The 25,283-nt window shown below is 32.8% G+C and overlaps 1 protein-coding gene across 5 annotated transcripts in view; it reads left to right on the forward strand.

The window, feature by feature from the left end:
• Window positions 1–25,283, forward strand: part of EPHA6 (EPH receptor A6) — a 743,078-nt gene that overhangs the window by 458,352 nt on the left and 259,443 nt on the right. For 4 of the 5 annotated variants that reach the window (XM_074361623.1, XM_074361631.1, XM_074361637.1 and 1 more), the window contains 2 exons: window positions 20,723–20,770; window positions 21,176–21,338. In XM_074361623.1, the coding sequence (XP_074217724.1) occupies window positions 20,723–20,770; window positions 21,176–21,338 (211 nt within the window). The remainder of the gene's footprint in view (window positions 1–20,722; window positions 20,771–21,175; window positions 21,339–25,283) is intronic. The other variant, XM_074361626.1, reaches the window with a different exon arrangement.

Raw genomic sequence — 25,283 nt, forward strand, 5'->3', positions numbered from 1 at the left:
TAGTAAGCTGCTTCATTTCCCGGCTCTGCTATTATTATCCTGACTCCTCAGGGGAAGACTTAAGTATCTTAGATTCTTAAATGAGGGGGGGAAAAACCTAAGTCTGTGTGATGCTTCAAATAAGTAGAAATAATTATGAGGCTTCTCTGACCAGATATAATTTTTACCTTGGAGAGTAAAGCAAGGCCCCTTGCAGCAGCCATTATTAATGATACTGATATAATTACTACTTGAAAAAAAAAGGAAATCTGCCCAGAAAAATCAATTATAAACCACCAAATGTTCCTGGGACTTTTCAGAGAGGTTCTATGCCTACTGTCTCTCATGACCTCTCCATTAAGAGACTGGCTGGCTGTACTCCTAATGGTTTCCTTCAATTATTTAGAGGGGATTTCTAAGCTTTTGTATTTCATATTAAAATGGTCTGGAGAGAATTTCCTGATTGTCTTTCTTGCAGAACAGAAGAGTCTCTCTGGGGAAAATGGAGTGCTCCAGGTGGCTTTGCTCTAAAAAGTTTACTCAAAATCCTCTCCAGTTAGCAACGTTAGTCATGCAAACTGATTCTCATAAAATGAAGCAAACAATGTATGATGATGTTGCTGTCACTGAAAAATTACAGGAGAAAACAGTTTAAATAGTCACTGGAAATAAGCTGTCTGTATGTAATCTAAGGCAAGGCGAAGCTGATAGGAGCATCTGCATTTATCACCTTTTTTTTGTTTTTGAACTTATCACATTCTACTTCTCTTAATATTAGTGCATGAGTGTCCGATTATAATCATCCAATATCAGTTAGTCTCCAGATGTGAGTGGTGTTTTTAGTTCTGTCTTATCTATTCCTTTGATACCTTGAAGCTTGTAAAATTTTCTAGAAGAAAATATAGCTGAAGGCAAAATTTGAAATGAAGACAAACTGTATAAAATGGTATAAAATATTTCAGACATGATATTGTTGAGGTTAGGATGTGAATTTGTGAAAGGACCAAAACAAACTCAAACTGGTCCTGTGTAATGGTTACTAACTTGATCATATATAGATCCTTTGGTTTGAAAAAAATTCTACTGGATTTTTGACAAAGTTTGCAGACAGGAAGTATTTTTCTTGGTTTTATTAGAAGAACTTATTAAGGAAGTAGTCTGAATTGAATGAGAACTGGAGCTTGTAGGAAATTCATTTAAGGATTTATTTGGAGCAGACCACAAAATGGACATTTCATGTGCAGTCTCTGATTTCTATCCCATTATTAAATTAGAAGATCCAAAAAAAATGTGTCTGCAATACATTATCTAAGCTTCTTGAAAAAAATTTCTCCAATCAATTGAAATTCAATAATATGCCTGTATTCTGTCTTCAAAAACATCAGTTGAAGTTATTGTCTACTGATTTATTCAATAGCCTTTATTTTAAAAAGCAATTGTGTTTTCCTACTTGAGTATTGTTTGAGGGAAAATCTGTTTTTCTAACTTTAGCATTATATTGTTTGTTGTCAAAAATAAAATATATTTCTCAATTTTACTTAATAACCTGACATTCTGAACCCAATTTTTGGCCTAGTACTATAACCTGTGGAAGACAAAAATCTAAAATACTTACTCCTTTTTATTCTTACAAATGAACACTTTACCCTGTATTAATATTTTGTTTTAATACAGGAAAAAGTGAAGAGCAAATACAAGAAGAGAAGGAAGGAACTAAAATATGTTAGATACCCATTATGTACCAGGTTCTTAGCTACACATTTTTGCTATCTGTCAGCAAATCCAGAATTCTTTCCTTTATGTCAAGCTGTCTACTGAAAATTAAATTCAAGACTCTTTTGCAGTCTAAAGTTACATTCAAATTTAGAGTTAAATGAATCTCTGTAATAAAAATCCTTTATGGATACAACTTTAAATAATTAAAGAGATCAAAGATTTTCATTTTTGTCTTAGGGATTAACCCAGAATGGGGAGATATTTTAACATTAATAATTGTGGCAAAATGAGAAGAGAGGAACATTCCAGGCAAAGGGAACACTTGTGTCAAAACCCAGGACAAAAAAGAAATTCAAGGAATCTGGCAAGTTCAACAAGGAGACAATTTACTATGGCTTGAGTATACTAAATGAGGAAGGGGAGATGAGATTGAAAGTGTGCAGGAGAAAGCTAAACACATCTTTCCTCCCTTTCTTTCTTTCCTTCTGTCATCCTCTCCTTTCTTCCCTCCTTTCTTCCTTCCTTTCTTCCTTCCTCCCCTGATTCTACGGATATCCATTGAACAACAACATGTGTGATGTTTAGCACTACAGCTTTATGTTAAAGATGACATTTAAAATTTTAAATAGTCCTTTGGTTAAATATGCTTAAGGTATTATTAACTCTCACTAAAAACTTTTTGCCTTTCATGATTATAGAATATTTTCATGTCTTTCATTAATACCATATTAACTTTCAGTGATTTTTTACCCTTAGGAAAGAAATCAGTTTTATAGCTCTTATTCGCTTATGTTCCTTTCTAAATGCTCAAAAAGAGGTATTTTAAAATGTCTTTCTTTAAAATGTTTGCAATCATAATAATAGTGCATTTGATTCATAAATTTAATTTCCCAAAATATTTAGCATGGAATGAGTCCAAAACAAAATATTACATTATTTCAAAATAGAAAGTATTTAAGGAAATGTATGCCATGATTAAATGTATATTTAAAACAATTATAACTTTATTTTAAGCATATATGTCAATTACTATGTGAAGAAGATTCTGTAGGGACAAAAGGGAATTGTAAGTTCTGCAGACGTTTCTATGACTATGTTAGGTTATGAGTCCTTTGGGGATCGTATCTGGTGCATCTTTGCATCTCCAGCAACCAGTACTTTGATAAACTTAGTGTAATAATTAAATAAAAATTGAGGAATAAGTGATTGTACTAATGATGATTTGTCACTCTTAAACTTCCATTTTATTTTCTCCTATGTTTATTTTAATTGAAAAAAAAAGTGCCATGTCACATAGCTTGGTAGAAAGTGGTTTATTGGCTTTTAGAATGATGCCAGAGTAGGTATTCTGAAAGGATCTTTCTTTGCAAGATAAGAAGGGATGAGTAAGACATACTCTTGACAGTAATTTTTATCTTGCAAAAGCTAAAAGAAAGTTTCAAGGACTCACCTTTCCCTGTCCAATAAGAGAGCAAGAGAGAGAATGGAGGAGAAACAGCTGTCATTCTCGTGCAGTGGACTTTGTCTGAGAGTAGATGGTCTGAAAGCATCACTATCAGGATGAAAGTATTGGACCACCAGCTAAAACGGGGAATAGATCCTGGGTCTCCAGTCTTAAGCTAGCTCAAGAGAAACTAAAGTGATGCCATCTGGCTACTCACAGATGTACAAGTAAATTCTTTCTGGAGAAGAGCTTTCAAAATTTAGGACTCAAAGACACCACAAATTATGATCAGGCAATAATATCACAATCAAATAACACCAAGCACAGGAAAAAGCAAGACATGAATGAATCAGCAGAAACAATCAGCAACAGATTTAGAATCCCAAGGACTGCATATGTTAAAGAATCATACATAGAACAGCTATATATGGAATGTTAAAAAAATAACAAATGCGATCATGAAAGTGAGAAAAAGACAAGAAGAATAGGCAGATTGGGGGAAAATAGAACTTCTAAAATGAAAAAATATAAATATTGTAAGAAAAAATGCAACCAATGGCTTAAAAAGTTACACATTATGTATCTTTACACATATGATAAATAATAAATAGAGACATTTAGTAAACTTGAAGATATATATGAAAATATTGCCCAGAAAGCAAAACAAAGAGACAAGTAGAAGGAAAATATAAAAGAAAAATAAAGAGATGTGGAAGATAGAATAACAATATCTAATATACTCTGAGCTGGATTTGAAGAAAGAACAAACTGAATGAATGGAGAGTGTGTAATACATGAATTATGGCTGTAAATTTTCTAGAACCAGTGAATCCACAAAGCATGACATATCCAAAATAGGAAAAATAAGAACTCATGTTTCTAGATGTATAGAATGCATGAATTGTATAGTAGAATTGCAGAATATAAAAGAGATACAGAAAAAGGGGGCAGTTTTAAAGTTAGTTAAACATATAGACTAAGGAACAATTGACAAAGGAACAATAGTTAGAATTAAAGCAGACTTCTTAGCACAACAGAAAACAGAAAATTTAAGAATACTTCCTTCAAAGTTTTGATAGAAAACATTTATCAACCCAGAATCATCTGAGAACAAAGGTAAAATACGACTTTTAGACATAAATAAAAAGAGTTTGTCACTAAAAGTCCTACCTAAAGGAAATCCTAAGGGATAGTAAGAAGGAAAATGATTTCAAAAGAATAGTGTAAGAAGCAAGAAGTGAATAAATTAAATAGTAAGCATATACATAAATCTGAACAAACATTACCTGTATGAAATAATAATATTTCAAGAAGAGAACTCAAATACTGGATAAAAATAGCATACATGAGTCAAAAAAGAAATCATAAATTTCTTTATGGGAAAGCAGTTCATAAATGGAAATGTGTTCATTAGTGGAAAGAAGTTCTCATATTATAAAATAATAAAATTTAAAAAGTAAACCTCTAAGTATTCTACTTATAAATTTAGCAAAAGGGAAAAAAGAATAAATCCAAGGAAAGTGGAAGGAAAGAAATAATTACAAGAGCAGAAATAGAAATAAAGGAAACAAAGATACAATAGAGATGAACAGACCAAAAGTTGAAAAGATGATCAATTATATAAAATTTAGATAGGATGATCAAAACGAAAGAAATAGGAACTAAAAATTAATGATAATAATAATGGGGGTAGAATAACAAATATTGTAGGAGACTGAAAAGATAATGAATTTACTACGGTCAGCTTTTTATGCAAATAAATGTGAAACCTTGCATTGAACAAAAACAAAAATTTCATTAAAATGTCATTTACTAAATTTGGCCCAAGGAGCAATAGATAACTTGAATAACTATTTAAATAGTTGTTTATCTATAAATTTGAAACGGGATAAAACTTGTTCTAAAATTAAGAGTTTCTGGCTTTAGATGGTTTTAAATGCCATTTTACCAAACTATCAAGAAACACATTATTCCAAAAATATGTAAACACTTCCTAAGAACAGAAAACAAAAGAGAATTATCTGAAAGTTATTCTATATCACCAGAATAAACGCCTAACTGAGATAGGAGAGCAGAAGAAATAATAACTGCAGGCAAATCTCACTGAGAAAAAACATAGATACAAAATTGTAGACTAAATATTAACCAAATAATCTAGCAGATTATAAAAGTAGAAAACCAAAAAAATGACTAATTTATTTCAGAAATGCATGATGGTGTTAACAGTAGATAATTTATAAATGCAATTTACCATGTTAGTAGATTAAGGGAGAAAGCTCTCTCTGGATGCAGAAAAGGCATTAGATATCTAATATTTATTCTTGAGTATAATTCTTAGAGAAATAAGAATATAAATTCCTTAAGGTGATTAAAATCAAGCAAATATACTTCTTCATGAGGAAATGTTAAAACTAAATCTCCTAAACATGGGAACTATATAAAATGCCTATTAATATTGCTTCTAATAAATAGTGTAGGATGTAGCCATTTCAATAGATAAAGATAAAATAATAAATAAAATCATATGAATTGTAAAAAGAAAATTCACATTATCCCACACAATATGAAATTCTCACCAAATTTACATACACATTGTTTAAATAATAAGATTGTAGCAGGGTGCCTGGCTTCAATTATATTTCTGCATACCAGTAGCAAAAAGAAGATACAGTTTTTAAAGGAATTACATTACAATAGCAACATCATCTGTAAAATATTTGGGAATAAATCTAAAATATTTTTCAGTATATGCAAAAGTTTTAAAACTTTATAGAAAGACATTTAAAAACACTCAAATAAATGGAGAGTTGACGTTCAAAGATAAGAGAGATTATCAAAAAGAGGTTGCTTTTCCCCCAAATGATATGTAGACTTGGTGCAATTCTAATAAAAATTCCAGCAAGTTTTTTTTGTAGAAATTGACAGACTGATTCTAAATTGATATAGCAAAGAAGAAAAAGGGAGGACCGAATGAGCATGACATTGCTAATGAAATTAAGTCAGGGTTCCATGCCTTGACGAATTTGAAGAATTACTCCAAAGTATAGTCATTAAGGCTGAGTGATATTGCTGTGAATGAAACATCTTGACCAATGTGTCATAATAAAAAACCTAGAAACTGACCTACACACATGTGGACCTTAAACATATGATATTGGTGGATTGCAGATCAGTAGGAAAAGTATATCTTATTATGTCTTATTCATTTCCTGGTGCCAGGCAATCTATAATGGAATAAAAGAAAAAAAGAAAAAGAAAATGGATCCTTACCTCAAATCATTTATGAAAATCAAGTTTAAATATTTTAAGGACATAAATGTGATGGGAAAAGCTTTTTACATTTTAAAAGAAAAGTATGGAATAATATCTTTTGCACCTTGAGTAAGGGAAAGATTTCATAAATGAGATGCAAATCCTTGCATAAAAGAAAACAGTAACTTTGATTACATTCATTTTGAGAACTCATTCTTTCAAAAGATCCTATTAAGACTGTATAAAGATAAGCCACAAACTAGGAGAAAATAGCTGCCATGTATACAATTGTCCAAAATACATAAAGAAATCCTGCAAAACAAGAAAAAGAACAACCCAGTAGAAAATGTCAACCTGTATAAGAAAAGATGCTCAACTTTATTAGTAATAAGAAAAATGTGAATTAAGACTGCAATGAGATAAAATTTTACACATATTGATTGCAAAAATTAAGAAATCTGACATTTCTAAAAATTGGAGATGATATAGAGCAATAGGAACTCTTACATTTGCAGTGTAAATTGGTAAATCATTTTGGAAAATAATTTTATCAGGTTTTACATTCTCATATCCAGTGACTCAGCAATTTTTCTGCTGTGTATACCCTAAAAATCTTACGTATGTGGTCAAGAAAATTCCCTAGGATGTTTAAGAATCATTGTTCAAAAAAAAAAATCCAAATTTCTGTTTTCAGGAGATGTAAATAAATTGTATATTGAAACAAGTAATGTATATTAGTGAAAGTAAATGAACATTATGTACGAATATACATGAGCATAATGTACAAATGAACATGATGAACAAATGTAATGCCACAATATCATAAACATTAGAAACATAATGTAGTCTCAGACGACTACAAACAGTATTACCATATTTGTAGAAAGCTTGAAAACATACAAAGCTAAACAATATATCATTTATATACTCAACAGGTGTGACAACCCATTTTTTAAGCAAAGATGTATGATCAACACAAAATTCAAGTTAGTAAATACTTCTGTGAAAGAGGTAGGGGATTGAATAGGAAGAAACGGAGCTAAATCTAAGTTAATAGTATCGTTGAGACAGAAAATAGTTTGTGTGCCATTGCTCCTGATAGCTCAGAATTTGTATTAATTTAGTATATTTTAAACTAATATTTCCCAAACTATGTGCTCTAGAGCTAGTCTCCATAGGTGGTTTTTTAAATCACCATAGGGTTGTATCAAGTCAATTTGGAAAATTCAGCATGTATACTTCCACCTCTGTAGTTTAACAAAGCACATGGGCATAATTAAATGCTCAGGGAAAACCTGCTTAATTAACCTACTTAATTTTATTTAACCTAGTGCTTTCCAAGTTTATTTGACCTTGGTGGCGGCCGTGAGAGTGCACAATATCTCCCTTTGGGAAACTGCTGCAGGGAGTTTCCCCTTAGTTTCCATCGTTCTTCCTGAGCCCCTGGTACTAGCGCCAGGCCTTTCTTGACAAATGCAAAACCTGTTTGAGGCTCCCAAATGCCTGGCCAAGACTTTCAGGGTTGTGCTGAGGCATTTTCAACCCAATCCTATTTCTTCACTTCTCTCTTTTCACAGGAATCAGACATGCACTGTGATCTGAAAGCTCTCCTTGCCTACTTGATCCCTTTCCTTACACAGATTTACCCTGTACAGGTATTTTCCTCCATAAATATCTTCACTTTCACCATCACTTTCAGTCTGCTTCCCAGAAGATTCAAACTTACACAATCATAAGACGTTTTTCTCTTTAGCCATAACGACACATTCCTTGGAAATAATGTTTCATAGAAAACTCTTTGGGAAATGATCTTCTAAGTCAAACTGCTGCTGCCAAGTGAGGAAATTACAAAAACAAAAATGTTTACTTCTTCAGCTCTCTCAAACTCTTTATATTAAGAAAATACTATTTTAAAATGATGTATGTATTCTTTTCTCAACTTTATCCTTTATTCTTTACTTTCACAATAAGGACTATGAAAAATAATCCTCGATGCCAAAGTAAATTACTCCAACATTTTTATTAAATAACTCTGCCATTCTGATGTGTAGTTTTGTTTATTTCACTGAAGCATGAATTTGAGGCAGGGAAGGAAAAAAATAAAAGTAAATATGTTTTACTCTATTTTATTAATTTTCAAATATTGCATGATTTTATATCCAAATCAAATTAAATAATTCATTATAAAATTCTTATTCAAAACAATAAAAAATTAAAAAGTGGATGTAGTTTATTGGGCATCATAAAATAGTCTATGCCTCAAATAACCTGTAACCAGAAACATTTTAATATCCTCATTCTTTTTAAATTTAAAGAAAATTTCAAATGATTTAATGAGTGAGGCAACTATAGAAGAAAACAGTTCCAATAAACTAATAAAACCAAAACTTCTCTGACTCAAACAGATACCTAGAAGTGTCCTCATCGGAGTTAAATCACAAATAATTTTTCTAAGGTAAGCAACAAATGTCAAAAATTTATAAAATATCTTAGGACATCATGCATTCATTCATGAAAAAAGGCTTACTAAACTCTTAGATGGCAGATACCTGTGCTAGGTATTGTGGATTTGTGTTGGAATAAATTCTGGAACTTGCAAAAAATAAAATAACTTAGATTTCATTTTCGAGTACTTTTGACTAGAACATATTTGGTTTCAAAATTATGATTTGATTTTTATTCAGAGTAATTAAGTCTTTTGAATGAGTGTATTCAAATCAAGAAATTCATTATTTTAATGAGATAAAGTTTAAATGAACCTCTCTTCATAAAGCATTCATATTGGCTACTTTTTAAAATGCATTTATCTTAATGGTTTCAAAATGTCCTTCCTCAGTACTCTTCTAAGGGAGGCTGAGTTAATGGCCTATTATTATGTACTCCTTACTGAGCTGTTAATAGCTTTACAGTCTTTCAAAGAATACACCTGCTGCTCATAAAAACATTTATGTTGCTACAGAATTTGGCTGTGTTTTAATATCATGTTATTTGCAGTGACCTTGTAGAATTCATACTGATCTGGTTTTTTAGGGGAAAATAAATAAGGATAGACATCTGTCCATTTACTTGAATATATCAGTGGAAAAGTAGAAAAGTTCATTATTACTAGTGTTTTAACATTTGAAAAGTTGTTTTTCTTTAATGTCTTTAACTTTCTTGGTGAATATTTATACTACTTGAGTTTCTTTAGATAGCTGATTCTTAAAATTTTGTCTCAATGTGTACATGCTGAAAAAACAGGTTTATGTTGCTATATGTATCTGTATATTTTAATTAGAAACTAATGACTTAAATATTGTTAGAAATATCAACGTTTCCACAGAATGATTTAAAAAGTAAAAATATTATAATTAATTTAGATACTCCTTAAGCCTTTAGTAAGAGAAAATCATTAAGTCTGTAATTACAAAATGTGAAGTTTTAGCTGAGGAAGTATTCTGCAGTTCTTCATGGTTGAGTGCAATATAAATTAATTGTTTTTGGCTACATTTCAGTTGGCAAAGGCAAATTGCTCCCAGACCCTGTGTTTGATCCTTCTATTTCACACAAGGACATTTAAAGAAGGCAATCAATGCAATCATTATTTCCATATGTCCCTCGATTCTTGTGATTTCGTGGAGTAGATCACAGCAGGTGGATGAATGAAATCTTTCTAATTTAGTTATGCCTGAATGTGTACAGCTATTACAGCTGCTGCTATCAACAACTTCTTGGTAATTTTCCTCCTATTTAGTGGATCATGCATCATAACATTTTTACTTTAGCATATTTAACAGCCCCATATTTTTAAAAAACTGCCATATAGTCTTTCTGACAACTTAGTTCAATTGTTGGTTAGCACAGTGGTTTTTTTTTTTACTGCTATGCATAGCAAATAGGTGGAGGTAGCTGACAGAGGTATAGTGCCTCTTAGTTCCTGAAACATGTCACATTCAGGATTATTATAAATCCTCTTTTTAATCTCAACATGGTGCCATTGTACCAATGAGAGCTACATTAATAACTAGTCAACTGGTCCCGCCCACAAATGTAAATGATTGACTTGAGGCCCAAGTAACTAACTCTAAAGGAGGATATGTCATCTGAAGAAATTTTTAGACACTGGCATTATTCTCACCCACGGATTCAACTGCACCACTAATCATGTAAGGATCAGACTCCTGGGCATTCAGCTGACTTATTCTAGTAGCTTCACCGACATGGAATTAAAATATGAAAGTTTCTATAATTGTGAGTGATTAATTTACTAAATAACCAATGCAGTTCCCATTCACTAACTCAGAATATAATTCATTATTAAAATGTTATGTCTTAGTCTAAGTGACAGATGTTCCCACCAACTACATAGACATCTATTTAACAACATCGACAACAATAATCATTCCATCTCGTATTTGACGAGGATGCTCCAGTTCCAGTTTAGAATTCACTTTTGTGTGCATTCTTATTTGACACATCAGAACTGTATTGTGAGGTGGATGGAGCTGAGGGGTTTTGTTGATTTTTTAATCTGACTATGCTGTGGCTCTGTAATATTATCACATGCTCAAGTTCCTCTGTCTGTGAGTCACAGAAAGACAGCACTGTATCTCCAAATTCCAATTCAGTGTTTTAATTAGTAAGTTCATCAGTTTATCACTGAATGTAGAATATCCTGTTCAAACTATAACAGAATTAGTATACTCAGTGTAAAGCCTTGAGAAGCTCTTAGTTTTTTGATCTGTAGCACAGATATCTTCCTAAACTCACTATGATGGAAATGTTGAAGAATGTTCAAATAAAGAAATTAGTTTGGCTTACTATTTCTAGTTTGCCTTCATAGATGAGCTTAGATACTAATTTTAATTGTTGTGATAAAAGAAATAACAGTTTCATTCTTGCTAATGAGTCTCTTGCCTTATATTATAAAAAGAGGAAGTAAATACTTGTCTGGAGCCCACCAGTGGTATAAAATCCCATGAAATAGTAACAAAATATAATCTATGTACACATTTGTTAGACTGAGCACTTTGAACATCAGATGTTCTTATACTCTGATTAGGATTGTGGATTATTTGTAATATATAAAATATAGATTAACTTTTTTCTTTTCCTCTGTGTTTGTCAATATATTAGTAAAAAGGGAATATAAACTGTAACATACTTAATATATAAAGTTTCTAATGATATGTGTCTGTATTGAGATACTTGGTATTGGAAGCTATATAGCGTAATAAGTGGCAGCATAGAATCCAGAGCTGGACTCCCTGGATTCAAATCCCAGCTCTATCACCAACTTATTGAGTGACCAATTTATTGAGTATCTCAGTCTTGTCATTTGTAAGGCCTCACAGAGTAACAGGATTTTCTGGGTATTGGGAGTGCTTATAGAGGCTGCAACATTAAGTACTATGAGGTGTTAACGTTAAAAGATTTTAGCTGTATATGTTCTGTTTATACCTCTAATTGATTTATTTTGACTACTTTAACCTGTCATTTCAGGCTTAAAAATTATCTGATTTTTCAAAAAAATTAGATAATTGAAATGTTTAAGTTGATTAAGTTTTATATGTTAAGACAGAATCTTCAAAATACCATCAGCCAATCTAGTGACAAAAAATAGAATCAAAACTTTTCCATATTAGTTGAAGTCTGTGAAATGCAGGTTAATGGTGTCAATGAAAATAATCAATAAGCAATCAATAATAAGAATATAAAAGAATTTTACTTGAGCCAAACTGAGGACTAGATTACTCTGAGAAACTGCTCTGGAGAAGCAGGGTTTTCAGCACAGTTTTATATCTTGTTAGAACAAAGAACATTAAACAAGTTAGGGTTACATTTCTTCAAAGGTAAAAAAAAAATAAAATAAAATAACAGACCAGCACTTAGCACGTACACAGCAAGTCAGTATGGACTTGGTACCTGGGAAGGGCGTCTTATCATCAAAGTGGTGATTGGTGCTCCAGGAAGAGGAGCATTTAATATTTAACTGGGATAAATTTTACTTTTGGTCAGTATGCCCTTTTCTTTAATAATTAAAGCAGATATACAGTGTATGTTTGATAGGCCACAAGCAGGCTATTTTAGTTAGCATAAAATTTAAGTTAACTCATATATATTTAAGCCATAATGACTTCCCTATATCTCAATATGTGAAGTTTTCTTTTATCAATGGTCAATCTATTTGTTTCAGTTACCTCTTCCAGTACAACGGACTACCCCCATAATGTAGTGGCTTAAAAATAACAATTCATAAGTATTACATCTCATGAAGCTGTGGGTCAGATACTTGAACAGGACCCAGCAGGAGCAGCCATCTCTGCCCCACAATTTCTGGGACCTCAGTTAGGATGATAGGAAATAGGCTAGGGACTGGGACACCTGAGGAATGGCTGTGCATAAGGTCGCATCGTCATCCCTTTCTCCCTCCCCTCCCTCTCTCCTCTCCCACCTCTCCACTCCACTCTCCAAGATTCCTCCATGTGGCTATCTTGGGAGTCTACATAGTTTGACAGTCAGGCTAGTCATACATCTTAGACTGCAATGCAGAGCCCCAAGCCAGAAGTGGAAATTGCCAGTTTTCTTAGGGACTGGACAAGTAACCTCTTTATTGGTCATATCAGTCACAGGCTAGACCAGATTCAAGGGGCAGCGACACAGACCTGACTCTTCGTTGAGAGGAGTGTAAAATAACTAGCCACCATCTTTAACTCACTGTACTACTTGACTTTAGGTCAACATAACATTACATTATATGCTTTGTTTCTAATTGTACTAATTTAAAAATAAATTTCTTCAGTACTAGGTCAAAACAGATTTATTAATTTTGAATGTATATGAAATTTTAAAAATTCAGTCTATGTAATTGTGTCTGGAGATATTACAGGGTAAAAAAAAAGTAGTAAATTTATGAAAGTAAAACCAAAAAAACAACTTTCACTGAGAAAGTTTTCAGTTCTTTGAATCTGCAATATACATTGGGTTGTGCCAATGTGTTCATTACAAATAAAATAAAATTATACAGATCAAATTATCTAAGTTGAAAATAAGGAGACTTGTGCGTGTCCAAGGAAAAAGTGTCCATTACTAACACCAGAAATTCCCCAAGTACAAACTGCATAAATACTTAAAATGGGCAACATTGTAACCATAACCAAAGAACAGAGGCTTCTTCACTGTGGTCCAGGTTATATTTTCTTTTACCCTAAATTTAACTTACTGCCTTGTGGTAGGTAATTTTTTCTCTTTCTAATTTGATTTGAAAACTAGTTTATATAGGGTGTTTCTCTGTGTGTGTGGTCTATGGGAAGCTACAATCTGTTTACTAGTATTATATTACTTATTTTGTTTCAGTGATGAGATATTATTCCATTTCTAGTCACAGTATCTTGGTAAATCTATATTTTATTGTATTTTATTATAAATCTTGAGGCATTCACTTGTTGCACATCTTAATATCACCAGTCCTCTGAGAAGATTCAAAGCCAGTGACTGCTTTAGATCATTAACTGAAAATACTGAGTTATTTGGAGTATAATGGGATGCTTTTCAAGTCAAGATGATACCACTTACAAAGAAAGCTTTAAGTTTAAAATCTCTCTTTTGAGGGGATGGGGCTGTATTCCTTGAAATCTAAATTATGCTTTGTAGCTTTGTAGACCAATTTTAACAGATATTTTTGTTTCAGTTTTGAACAAAACAAATATAGTTGTCATCAGATCACAATAAAGACCCATCACCAAATATAACAAAAAATTAAAATTTCACCATGGTGACAAAATACATTTACATGGAAAGCTAAAAATGAAAAATAAATCTTCAGAAAGAGTCCTCTTCCTATTCTAACTGAGACTGAGGCATTCTCATGCATGTATATTTAAATGAATTTCTGCCTCCTTTTCTTTGCAAGAAGCAGCTCTTATAACACCATGTTCTGTGGCTGATTTGGACAAATGTTAAGACTTTACCTGGTATTCACAAATGATACTGTTTTTCAGTGGAGATTTTTCCACAGAGCATTTTTTAAAAATATTCTACTGCCATTTCACTCTAGTGAAATTCTGCCTTCTTTATTACTCTTAGTATTCTTATCTATAAATCTTACCTTCCTTATTATTTACTTTAATTCTGTCAGAATATCTAGCAATGAAGGAGCAGTTTTGGAGGCCAGGCACTTGCATTTACTGTCTAGTTATTTCATTTTTAAACACTTATTCTCTGCTCTTCTTTATTTTTCCTACCTATCATATAATTCAGTGAGTGCCGTTGTGAAAAAATATAACTCCTCTATATTTTTCTTTTATAAAAAACATGTTATTACTTCTAGTTTTATTTTCTAATCCACATTCCACAATTAGGAAGAATTAATCAAAGCACAGTGCATGTGTTGCCTTTCTAGTTTTTTGCCACTCCATTCAGCCATATTCTTCCAACGATTTAACCAAAAACTTTCAGTTTGACAATTGGAATACCATATATGTTTGAAGATGTCAACATATGTATATTAATGTTTCCAAAGATGCCATGTATTTTTTTCTCTCAGTGGCATTTATTGATAACTATCCTAATTTTATGATAAATGTTGATTTTTAACTAGCTTTTATGTAGCTATTTTAATATTTGACCCAAACTATTTGACATAAGCAGGAATTTGTAAACTTTTCTAAAAATGTTTAGTTTAAACCAAATGTAACTCTCAAATATTCTTATAACGATTGTTTCCTATCATTTCTCCCATTTTAGATAAAATAATTTTATCTATCCTCAATACTTAGGTAAATATGAATTTTAAATATATATTTTATTCTACATATATTCCCTCCTTTTTTCTATCTGTATGTTATTTTTTATTACCAAATTTATGCATGTTTTTATAATTCTTATAGGTTATCAAAATCCTTAAGAATGAATGATGAATTTAAAGTTGTTGTTTGTCTGTGATATACTTTAAGAAAATCATTAAGAAATTTTTGAGCTATACTGAGAGAATAGCTATACACCATTATAAATATTTATAGAGTAATAGAACACAGAAGAAATCTCTATATCCCGTCTGTACAAAGGTAGGTTACATGAAGACAGATGGGAAAATTAAAAGTGAATAAATATTTTTTAAAATATGTATTAAAAGATATTTCAGCACAAATCTTAGTTTTTTTTAAGCATACCGTTTTGCAAAACATTTTTTGGCAAGTAAAATTTTGGCTTTTCCCGACAATGTTCCAAAGAAAACAAGCCAGCTATACTGACATAATATTATTGCACTTTGATTGTGGAAGTACCATAAGCCAGCTAAACAATTTTTCTCATCTCTCATTTGAATTACCATTAATTTATGCAAACTAATTTTAAATTGCTATAACAATATGTATAATTTAAAAGCTAAACTTATAGAGCAATTAATTCATTAATTTCTTTATTCAATATATTTGGCTAATATATCATGGGAGCCTACAATGCTAAGCACACTGCATTAAGCAGTGAAAATATAAAGGTTAACAGGCAAGCAAAACACATACAAAATTTTTTGAAAGACCTCTCACAGCATCTGCAGAATTACCTCAATGCACAAGCCTGTTATTGCCCTAGATTAAATGTACCACCTATTGATAATGACTCCTAAAAGAAAGAAATAATACTAAACACATCTGCTGGAGCCTGTAAAAGGATTTTACATGTTATTTTGCTTTTTTTCTTACGAAAAGCCTGACCCTTTGAAGTGGTATAATCTTTGCATTTTTCATAGGTGAATTGACTACAACTAGGACACCACTGGACTCATCCTAGCACTAGTAGTTTTGTAAAGGTCGCATTGTAATAATTTAGCCATTCTCCCTAACAGTAAATTTAACCACTATTTCAAGCAGTCAGTTATCTACTTATAAGTTATCTGTTTTCTGAAAATCAATTGTGAATGCTTAATTCTAGGTCTGTATCATTCTCCCATCAGGTGTACTTTGAGGCCATCTCCTACTATTGCTCAACATATAACATTCAAGGAATGCATTTAATTTTCATTTTAGGTGAAACAAGATACACATTGGAAGGAATATAAGAAAAAAAGTCACAAATGCATTTAAAAGTGATTTAGGGTTATCTCTTATTTTGGGTTACTGGGGATAATCAAGAGTTGATTAGAGTAAATTATAGCCATGGTAAATGATACTTCTCTAAAAGTGCAGTCAGAAAGTAGTTGTGTACTTAGAATATCTACTTCTACATTTTTCTTGCTTACACTTAATTTATAATTTTATCATAGCAATAGCCAGTTTTTACCTAAAAATATTTCAGAACACCTTACCCACTACTTAGAACACCCTACCAAATAGCTTGTTAACCCCTTCTTGCCCCAAATTAGAAACTCTGTCTTATGTACTTAAATGAATGTGAGAAAAGAAAACAACTCTTTTGGTTCCCTCCAACAAAATCCAACTCTGATGATTATTTATGGGTGTCAAAATGTAGAATCCAAGGCAGAGCAGAATGTCCTAGACTCTGGAAGTCAGCAACCAGAAAAGCTGAGGTTATTCAACTTCAGTGCAGTTCTTTCTCTGTATCGTCCCTTCATGGATTCAGTCTCATTGGAGGAGAAATCTCTAATCATTCTAGCTAGCTTTTATCTTCGGAGAAATCAGCTTGTTGGGACACTATCCCCATTTTCCCCTGGTGGTGCAGTTAACTTAGATCTGGTCACAGGAGAATCACTGTGAGCTGGAACCATCCTAATTTGTGCTTCTACTTTGGAGCAGCAGTTTTAGTAGCCCAGTTCCCAATGATATGTGACTACATGTTAAGTGATCTAGGTATTCCTCTGTGAAGATCAATCATAGACATTTATTAAACACCATGCATCGAGCACTCCTTTGCTTTCTTGTTTTGTTTTCTAAGGGAAATATAGGTCACATTTTTGAGGAAATAGCAGTCTACTTGGGGATATATATTGCTATACATTGAAATAACTATAGAAGGAACCAGATAGTATAAAATTTTTCCATCATTCTTTGAATTATTCCTTGAAAATCACACAACAAAATCAAAAAATTAAAAAACTCCCCCATCTCACCACCAAAATCTATTCATTTGAAGATTTAAAATATTTTCTTAAATAACATGTTTAAGAGTAATAGACTTAAATTGTAAACTGTTTAAAAATGAAAGACATTGAGATATATACATGAAGAGTTGACATCAATAGATACAAGCTTAGATTCAGCATTTTAGGCAAATGAAAGGTTCAATGTGACAATAAGATTAGACTCCCAGGAAAGCCTAGATTCTCAGCAGCTAGGAAAGAGCAATTCCTGAGTCTAAGCTGCAAGATCTGCCCTTGAGAAGAGACCCGAAGTAAAAGTTTATATCTCTAGAGAACAATACGTGCATATTCTGTTTGACAATGAATGCCTTGCGTTTACACTATTTAGTTCTGAACTATGGTTTTAATATATGTAGCTACAAATATATAAAATAGAAATTGTATACACATTTATTTTAGGAAATGATATACATAGCAGTATGTTAAAATGTATTGCTACTACATGCTTTTTTTCCACAATTGGTGCTATTATTCATGCCCATCCAAGTAGTGCAAAGGCTGTTTCACATTCAGCCAACAAACATTAGTGCAGAAGACTGCCAGTGTTCTCAGCAATGAGCCTCCACTGTCCAGTGTGCTTTGCAACCCGTGGGATAATGCCTTGGGAGCTTCACTTTATGTCATTTATTTACTGCCTGACAACCTGTCTTGACCTTTAAAAGTGTACAAATAATAATCCTAAATCTACCACAAAGACTAAAAAGATACTGCATTTCTGGAAATTAGTGAATACTTAGAGCTGATTGACAATGTATCATGAAAAGTTATGGAGTACAGTTATGTGGTACTTAAGAGTGAAATTTATAGACTTAAAATATATTTGAAAAAATATACTGACAATTAGTGAGTTAAGCATGAAATGTAAGAAGTTAAAAGACAACATAATTAACGCAAAGAAGAAAGAAAATAATTTGTAATAAGAGCACTTATTAAGTGAAATAGAAAATGAAGAAACAATAGATAAAGCCAAAAGTTGGTTCAAATCTCTGGAAAAGTTTGATCAAGAAAAAAAAGAAAGTATTAAAATAAATAATGCTAAGAGTGAGAAAAGGGTTTTACCATTTAGCAAAGATGAAAAACAGATGTAATAGAGTTTTATGAACAATGGAATGTATTACCTAGCAAAATTAAAGACATAAGTATCATACAAATAGCAATTCTGTTACGGTACAAACTCTAGAAAAATTTTCACACACACCCTATTCAAGCATGTTCAGAATTGAGCCCACCTGGGCAAATAAAGCAATCTAGATGGCTCTGTGGCAAAGCACTGTCTCTATCTGGTGATAGCTACTTTGATATGTCAGCAGAAAGGCCATTAGCCAAAGTTCCTAGACAGTAGAGCTTGAAAACAGCAGGAGAGAGGGCTGCTGTGCACTGGAAGGAAGGACTCCCCTGACTCTGCTTTCTGAGCTCTCTTTGGCCCTCTCAGAGGTGGGAATATGTAAGACAAGGCAGCAGCCACCATGCTGCTGTGATTTAGGTTGAGGAACCATGTAAGCACACTTCCTACTTAGTGATTTTTATTCCAGGGATGTAGCTACACATACACTTCTGTATAACAACAGACATGCCATAAGCTATTTGCAAAAGGTGTCCTTTGCTCCCTGTAACTTTACTGAGTAAGAAATTACTATTTAGCTATGTTTTTAGGTGAGGCAACCAAGATATAATGTGTAATTATTATGAGGCCATTCTGAGAGTAAATTTTTGAATCTGTATCTCCTCTCTTTAAGGATGAAATTAAATTCTTTTTGCAGGATTTTAAATGTCTCTTAGTCATAATTTTATATTATGAAGCACTATTCAAAGTACACCATAACTCTCATGTTGCAGAAAATTCTGGGAGAGGTGGAATATTCTCCTCTGGTATATGAGAATAAACAATCCAATAGTTTTTTGCAAATTTCTCCCACAAACAATATTATCTCTTCTAGTAGTACACATTTTTTTGTCCGCAATATGGATGTTAAGCCCTCTAATTATAGAGGCCTTGATCTTAGAAAGCCTCTTCTTTTAGCAGATAATGACTGCCATCAATGATTTTATAGACTTTATTTCATTGGATTTTATGGTAGGCAGATATTTATTTACTTTCTAATCTGAAAATTACCTAGGGATAAATGTATGTTGCAATTTGTTTTGTCTTTTCTACTTAAAATGTTGCTATTGTTAATTCATTTATTACTTTGTACTTTGTGTTTAATAAACAGTTCTATTTGGGGTATAGATGGGGAATTCAGTTACTCAATTGACACAGAATAAGTATCTAGCATATAAAGTTCTGACAAATAAAGGCCATACAGTTTAAAATTTATCTTTAAGAAAAGGATTCTTTTCTCAAAAATAGCTTAAGGGAAATTATTTTCATAGTTTTAAATCTTAAAGCATCACCAGTCAATAAATGCAGTTTGACACATTCTGCACGTGCATAGATTTTTATAACGTTATTTATTAGTCTGGAAAGTCTCTTGAACAACAGAGATTTTTCTGACAAAGGTGAAAATAAATCCTGATGGGAATATTATAGATAGAATTTAAGGATCAAATCAGTAATTCAGTTAATGATCTTGTAAGTCACTTCCAGTTCTGAGAATCTCTGTCTTTAGATTTGTAACTCAAGGGCGTGGTGGCCTAATTTGATCTATGAATTTAGAAGAGTTGTTCATAGAAATAAAGGGTTTTTTTTTTCAAATACCGTATTAAAACACCATTATAAAGTTACTGAACAATAACACTATACAAAAACAGTACTGAGTTTAATGTATCCCCACCACCAGCATATTGTGCACTGTCTCTTATGTGCACAGGTGAATTGTTCTGAGGTGGTGGACAAGACAGCCCACTTAAAAGACCCTGAATGACTAGAGTGTTCAGTTAGCTGTGGTTCCTGTTAGTGGGGAGAGATGGTCTGGCAGTTACTTGCAAGTGACTGGGAATTAAGCCTCCAGTCCTGCCTGATTTCCTGCTGTCTTTCATACCTTACTTTGTCTTCGATGTTTCTTCACAGACAGACTGTTTCAAAATCCACCTCATAATCCCTAGGTAACTTGTACCTCTTTACAAAAAAACTGTTGTCTTTGGGGGGGAGTCAATTTCCCCTCAAAGGAAAATTGTCATCGTTTTATGTCTAAAGTTGAATCAACTTCAGTTGTTACTGCTGGGGAATCACTGAGTTTCAGAACAAAGCAATTGATTCAGGATAAAAGATTTCAAACGTTAAAAAACAATTAATTTATTTTTCCTTTCACCCACAGGTCTACCCACGGATAGCGCCGGCATTTTGGCACTACCTGCGGGTAGAAGTGAGTAGCGGGTACTTGAATTCTCCCACCTTGCTCCTTGCACTCTGCTGGTGTGGTCTGATCCAGTGTGCCCATTTTGTCCAAGATGCAGCTGCCATTCTGTGTAAACGTGCTCTCACGCCACCACCATTCCTTAGAGTTGGATCAGAAATCCAAGGCACCACAAATACAAGTGCAGTTTATATAAGATGATCATCTTTCTTAGTAAATTTTCAAATCAAGACCATACCATGTGCATAGTAATTGGTAAATAAGTCAGTGCTAAATTATGGAAAACCATGCTTACACCACTTTTTGATCAGTATTTTGAAAGTCAGAGCATAATTCCCCAGCTTAACTTTAGAATGTTTCTAGGAAAAAGTAGAATAACTGCTTCATTTCCTTTCTCGTCTTTTCTGTCCCCAGGAGCACGAGCAGCTCACCTATTCCTCCACGAGGTCCAAGGCACCCAGTGTCATCATCACGGGTCTCAAGCCAGCCACGAAGTACATTTTTCACATCCGGGTGAGGACTGCAACAGGATACAGTGGCTACAGTCAGAAGTTTGAATTTGAAACAGGAGATGAAAGTAAGTTTCACACAAAGACATAAAGTAAGATGTTACTTTACTACCGTTTGAATCTGACCTGGTAGTTAAAAAATCTAATGTCCCAAATTTTGAATGGTCTCATCAAGCAGAATTCTGTTCATGTAAATACTCATACAGTCATTTCAGTTAATGTTTTAGTGCTATCGTTAAATATTTCCATGAACTGCCTTGCTCTATCACAATTGTAATGCGGCCCAAATATGTCTCTTTATGCGGAATTCATCAGTCAGGCCATAACATAGAGTCTCAGTGGATGGTGTTAGCCTAATTGTTCATCAGTCTTGGCATCATAATGTGATACTAATGAAAACTTGGAAGAGAATAAAACCGTGAGCAAATGATGTTAGCAGTTAGTTCAAAATTGTGTAGCTTTGGCTGTTATCTTAGATCAATAAAAACAGAGATCAGGCGACAAACTCCACTGAAGTGCACATTGTAAGTTTTAAATATAGATGCATGAGCTTGATTAGAAACTCAAATTAATTCCATAGCCTCAATGTACTGAAAACCAAAATGGGAGACGAGGGGAGTGAGGTGTTCCAAAGTCATGTTACATAGCATTAAATGTCATATTCATTTTAAACTCAGCTCTATCATTGAATTATATTTTTGAGTTTAGAAATCCATCCTATTACTATCTTTATAAGGCTAATACAGCTGGCTTTTGCTGTGTACTTTGGTGGAAAAATATCCAAATACCTAATTGTAATAAAAATCTGTTCCCATCATTGTTAAAATACTTAGATTTGTATAAGAATGCAAAAATAGCAAATTTATTATAAAAATTCTTTATGAATAACAATAATGATAGCTACCATTTACTGAGCCTCCCATAAGTGCCAAAAATGATGTGAAGTGTTTTACATGTATTATCTTATTTAAACGTTTCAGCATCCAATGAGACCAGCATTATTTTCCTAATTATACTTCTGAGAAATCAGAAGCCTAGGAAAGTTGAGCAATTTGTCTGTATTCATGCAGTTGGTAAGAAAGCAAAGCTAAAATTTGAAACTGAGGGCCATCTTCTTCCAAGGCCTGTGCTTTTAACTACTCCACCATCCGGCCAAGTCCTTTCCTTTGAATTATAAAGTGCTAATGGTAAGACCGCTAACTAGGCCATAATTCCTCTGGTTTATCACTGAAAGTGAAGCTACGCTGAATGTGACAGAAAGAGTGTTTTATTGTTGTTTTATAGTAATGCACAATGTTGATCCATAAGAACTTTTTTGTTACAACTATATCTAACTAAAAAGTGGACGAGCACTGACATATCTAAATAAGAAAGAACACAGTTTCGGATTAGAGAAAACTAAGGGATAAAAAGATTACTTATACCCTAGATGTTTAAAGCCAGTGATAGTCATTTATAATCCTACCAGAGACGGTTGACTTTTCAAGCTAGAGATGAAATTATTGGGAGCAGAGTGCAATTATCACAAAGCAAAACTCTGTAAACAAAAGCAATGTAAAATATTCAGAAAGTGCCCCTACTATTTCCTATTGACTATTTTTTTCGCTGTCCCTATATCAAAACTTAACCTAGGTACAAAGCCAAACATGCAATTCAAGGTAAGTTTTGTCCAGGGAGGACTCACATCATTGTCTTGTCCAGGGTGTGTTTATTGCATCCTTGCATCTTATTTCACAGATCAAGAAATTCAGCTAACTTTTAACAAGTATGACAGTTTTGAGTATTATATCATCAAGTCAGAAATGTACTCTCAGACAAACTTATAATGCTAAATCTAGGTAAGTCATTTGTGTTCATCTGGGACTTTTAGATGAAGAGTCTAATCTAATAAGAAAACAATAAGTTCTTATCTAAATATTAAAATATTGACTTGGTTTTAACTTGAAATTTGAACTAATTGCACTTTCAGGACTAGAATTCTTTCAGAGGTCTTATAAAAGATAAATACTTTAAAATGCCTTAGCAGAGAGGTCCCATACTTACCAATAACCCAGTGTAATATTTACTAACTCAACAAAAAATGTGTTAAGACAATATGTGCTACACTCTGTGTGATGCTCTGGCGATAAAAAGGTAATGATAAGCTCTACAGCCTCTGTCTTCATGTAATTTATAGTCTAGATTTGTGGGAGATAAAATGAAAATTTAAATAAAAAATAGAAGATTGGATGACACGTGCTATCAGGTAGATATGGGAACTGTGCTATAAGAGCGTAGAGAAGAGACCCTGATTCAGCATGAATGGATCATGACGGGCTGGAGGATGGGAAAGGGGCTCATTCTTGGAAGAGAGGTAATAAAGAAAGAGCAGAAGCACTGAGGCCTGAGTCAGCGTGAAAAATTTGAAGAAGAACCAACTACTTGGTGTGACAACAATGGGGAGACTATGAAAGATAAAACATTGGGAGCTAAAGGCAAGAACTGTATACAGAGGCCCAAACGAAGGCGTTCTTTTGGCCGTGTTATGGGTATTGGGCCTTATGACGATATTGGGCATTCATGAGAGGATTGTAATTAGGGAGTAACATGGCCAGTAATATGTGCAAGACTCTCTGCTGAGCAATTTACACAAATTATCTTTTTAATTCTGACAAGGTTATATCTCTTTTTGGAGACTTAAGTAGCTTTACCAAAATCTGATAAGAGAACCTTAGAGGCACCTGACAGTGGCAGCCTCAGACAGCAAAACCATATTCTGAATTACTGATTTGTAAATGTCATGTGAGTGACTTTTATTACACCCTTGAAGAGACACAATATTTGAGAAGAGTCTGAAAAATATGTTTGTCTAAACTTGGAGTTTGGGTACACAGAGTGGCTCCCAAGTCAATTTACAGCCTGAGGGAAAATCATTTAAAGGATCATTTTTTATCTGGTTAGCTTTAAATTGCATTTTCAAAGCGTGCTGTTTATATCCAGAAGAGAATTTCAATGAATAATGTCATAGTAAGATATGGGTAGGTCTACTATAAATTCAGGAATATAATGATGTGAATCCCAACTGACAGCATCAGATTTTTTTGTTTCTCTATATACCATCATAGTGCATCTTTAAATTTTTATACCTTTTGTTTCTCTGGTAGTACCTGAACTTTGTAATGTCTACTTTCTCATTAACTTCTCTCTTGTGTATTCTGTTTAATTAACTGACTTTATAATGCGTTGAGATGGGGTGTGAAGTAGGGAGGTGAAATTAGGTGCTCTCTCATTTGATGGTCCGGTTCAAATTTTTTAAAGTAAGCAAAATGAGTAGTAATTAACCATATTATTTTACTTTGTCCAGCTTTTAGTTTGCTCACAACTAGTGAGACAATAATATAAAATATGAAATAATTCCTTTTCAAAATCATGTTCTTAACTGACTGCTTGTGCTCTATAAACATAGTGGTGTCTGAAGAACAATTACCATGACTCCTCTTGCTCTTTTATACCAGTGGTTGTTTTGTTTTTCTAGTCAGAATATGCTAGTGGAAACTGGCTAGCAAATTTAAAGATTACTAATTATGACTGCTAGCACTGTAAAAATAGCCTGCTTGAACTATAGCAATTGGTTTCCTCTCTTCCTAATTCTATAGAACAACCTCATTAAATATATTGTATATGAAGAGATAGATAGAATTGATTAATAAATCTATAGATAAATAGGTAAATAGATAGTCACTCATATATAATCACGAAAGACTTTCCTTTTGTGTTTCAATACTGACATTTTGTGTGTCTGCTAATCTCTTTCAGGACTAACAGTGTATAACTAAATATTATGTCCACTAAAAGCATTTATTGAGTGGCTATTCTGTACTGGTCTTTTTATTAGGTACTGTTATTGATTGTCCCATCTTTTTGGAATTGCTTTAACAAAATTACAATAAGCTACAGAATCAGTAGTGAGAAAGTAAGAATATATAAATATTCCATGCAAATCTTCTTGAAAGATAGGTGAAAAATAGATAGCT

Source organism: Camelus bactrianus, chromosome 1 (genome assembly GCF_048773025.1).
Source record: "Camelus bactrianus isolate YW-2024 breed Bactrian camel chromosome 1, ASM4877302v1, whole genome shotgun sequence".
NCBI classification, from domain to species: Eukaryota; Metazoa; Chordata; class Mammalia; order Artiodactyla; family Camelidae; genus Camelus; species Camelus bactrianus.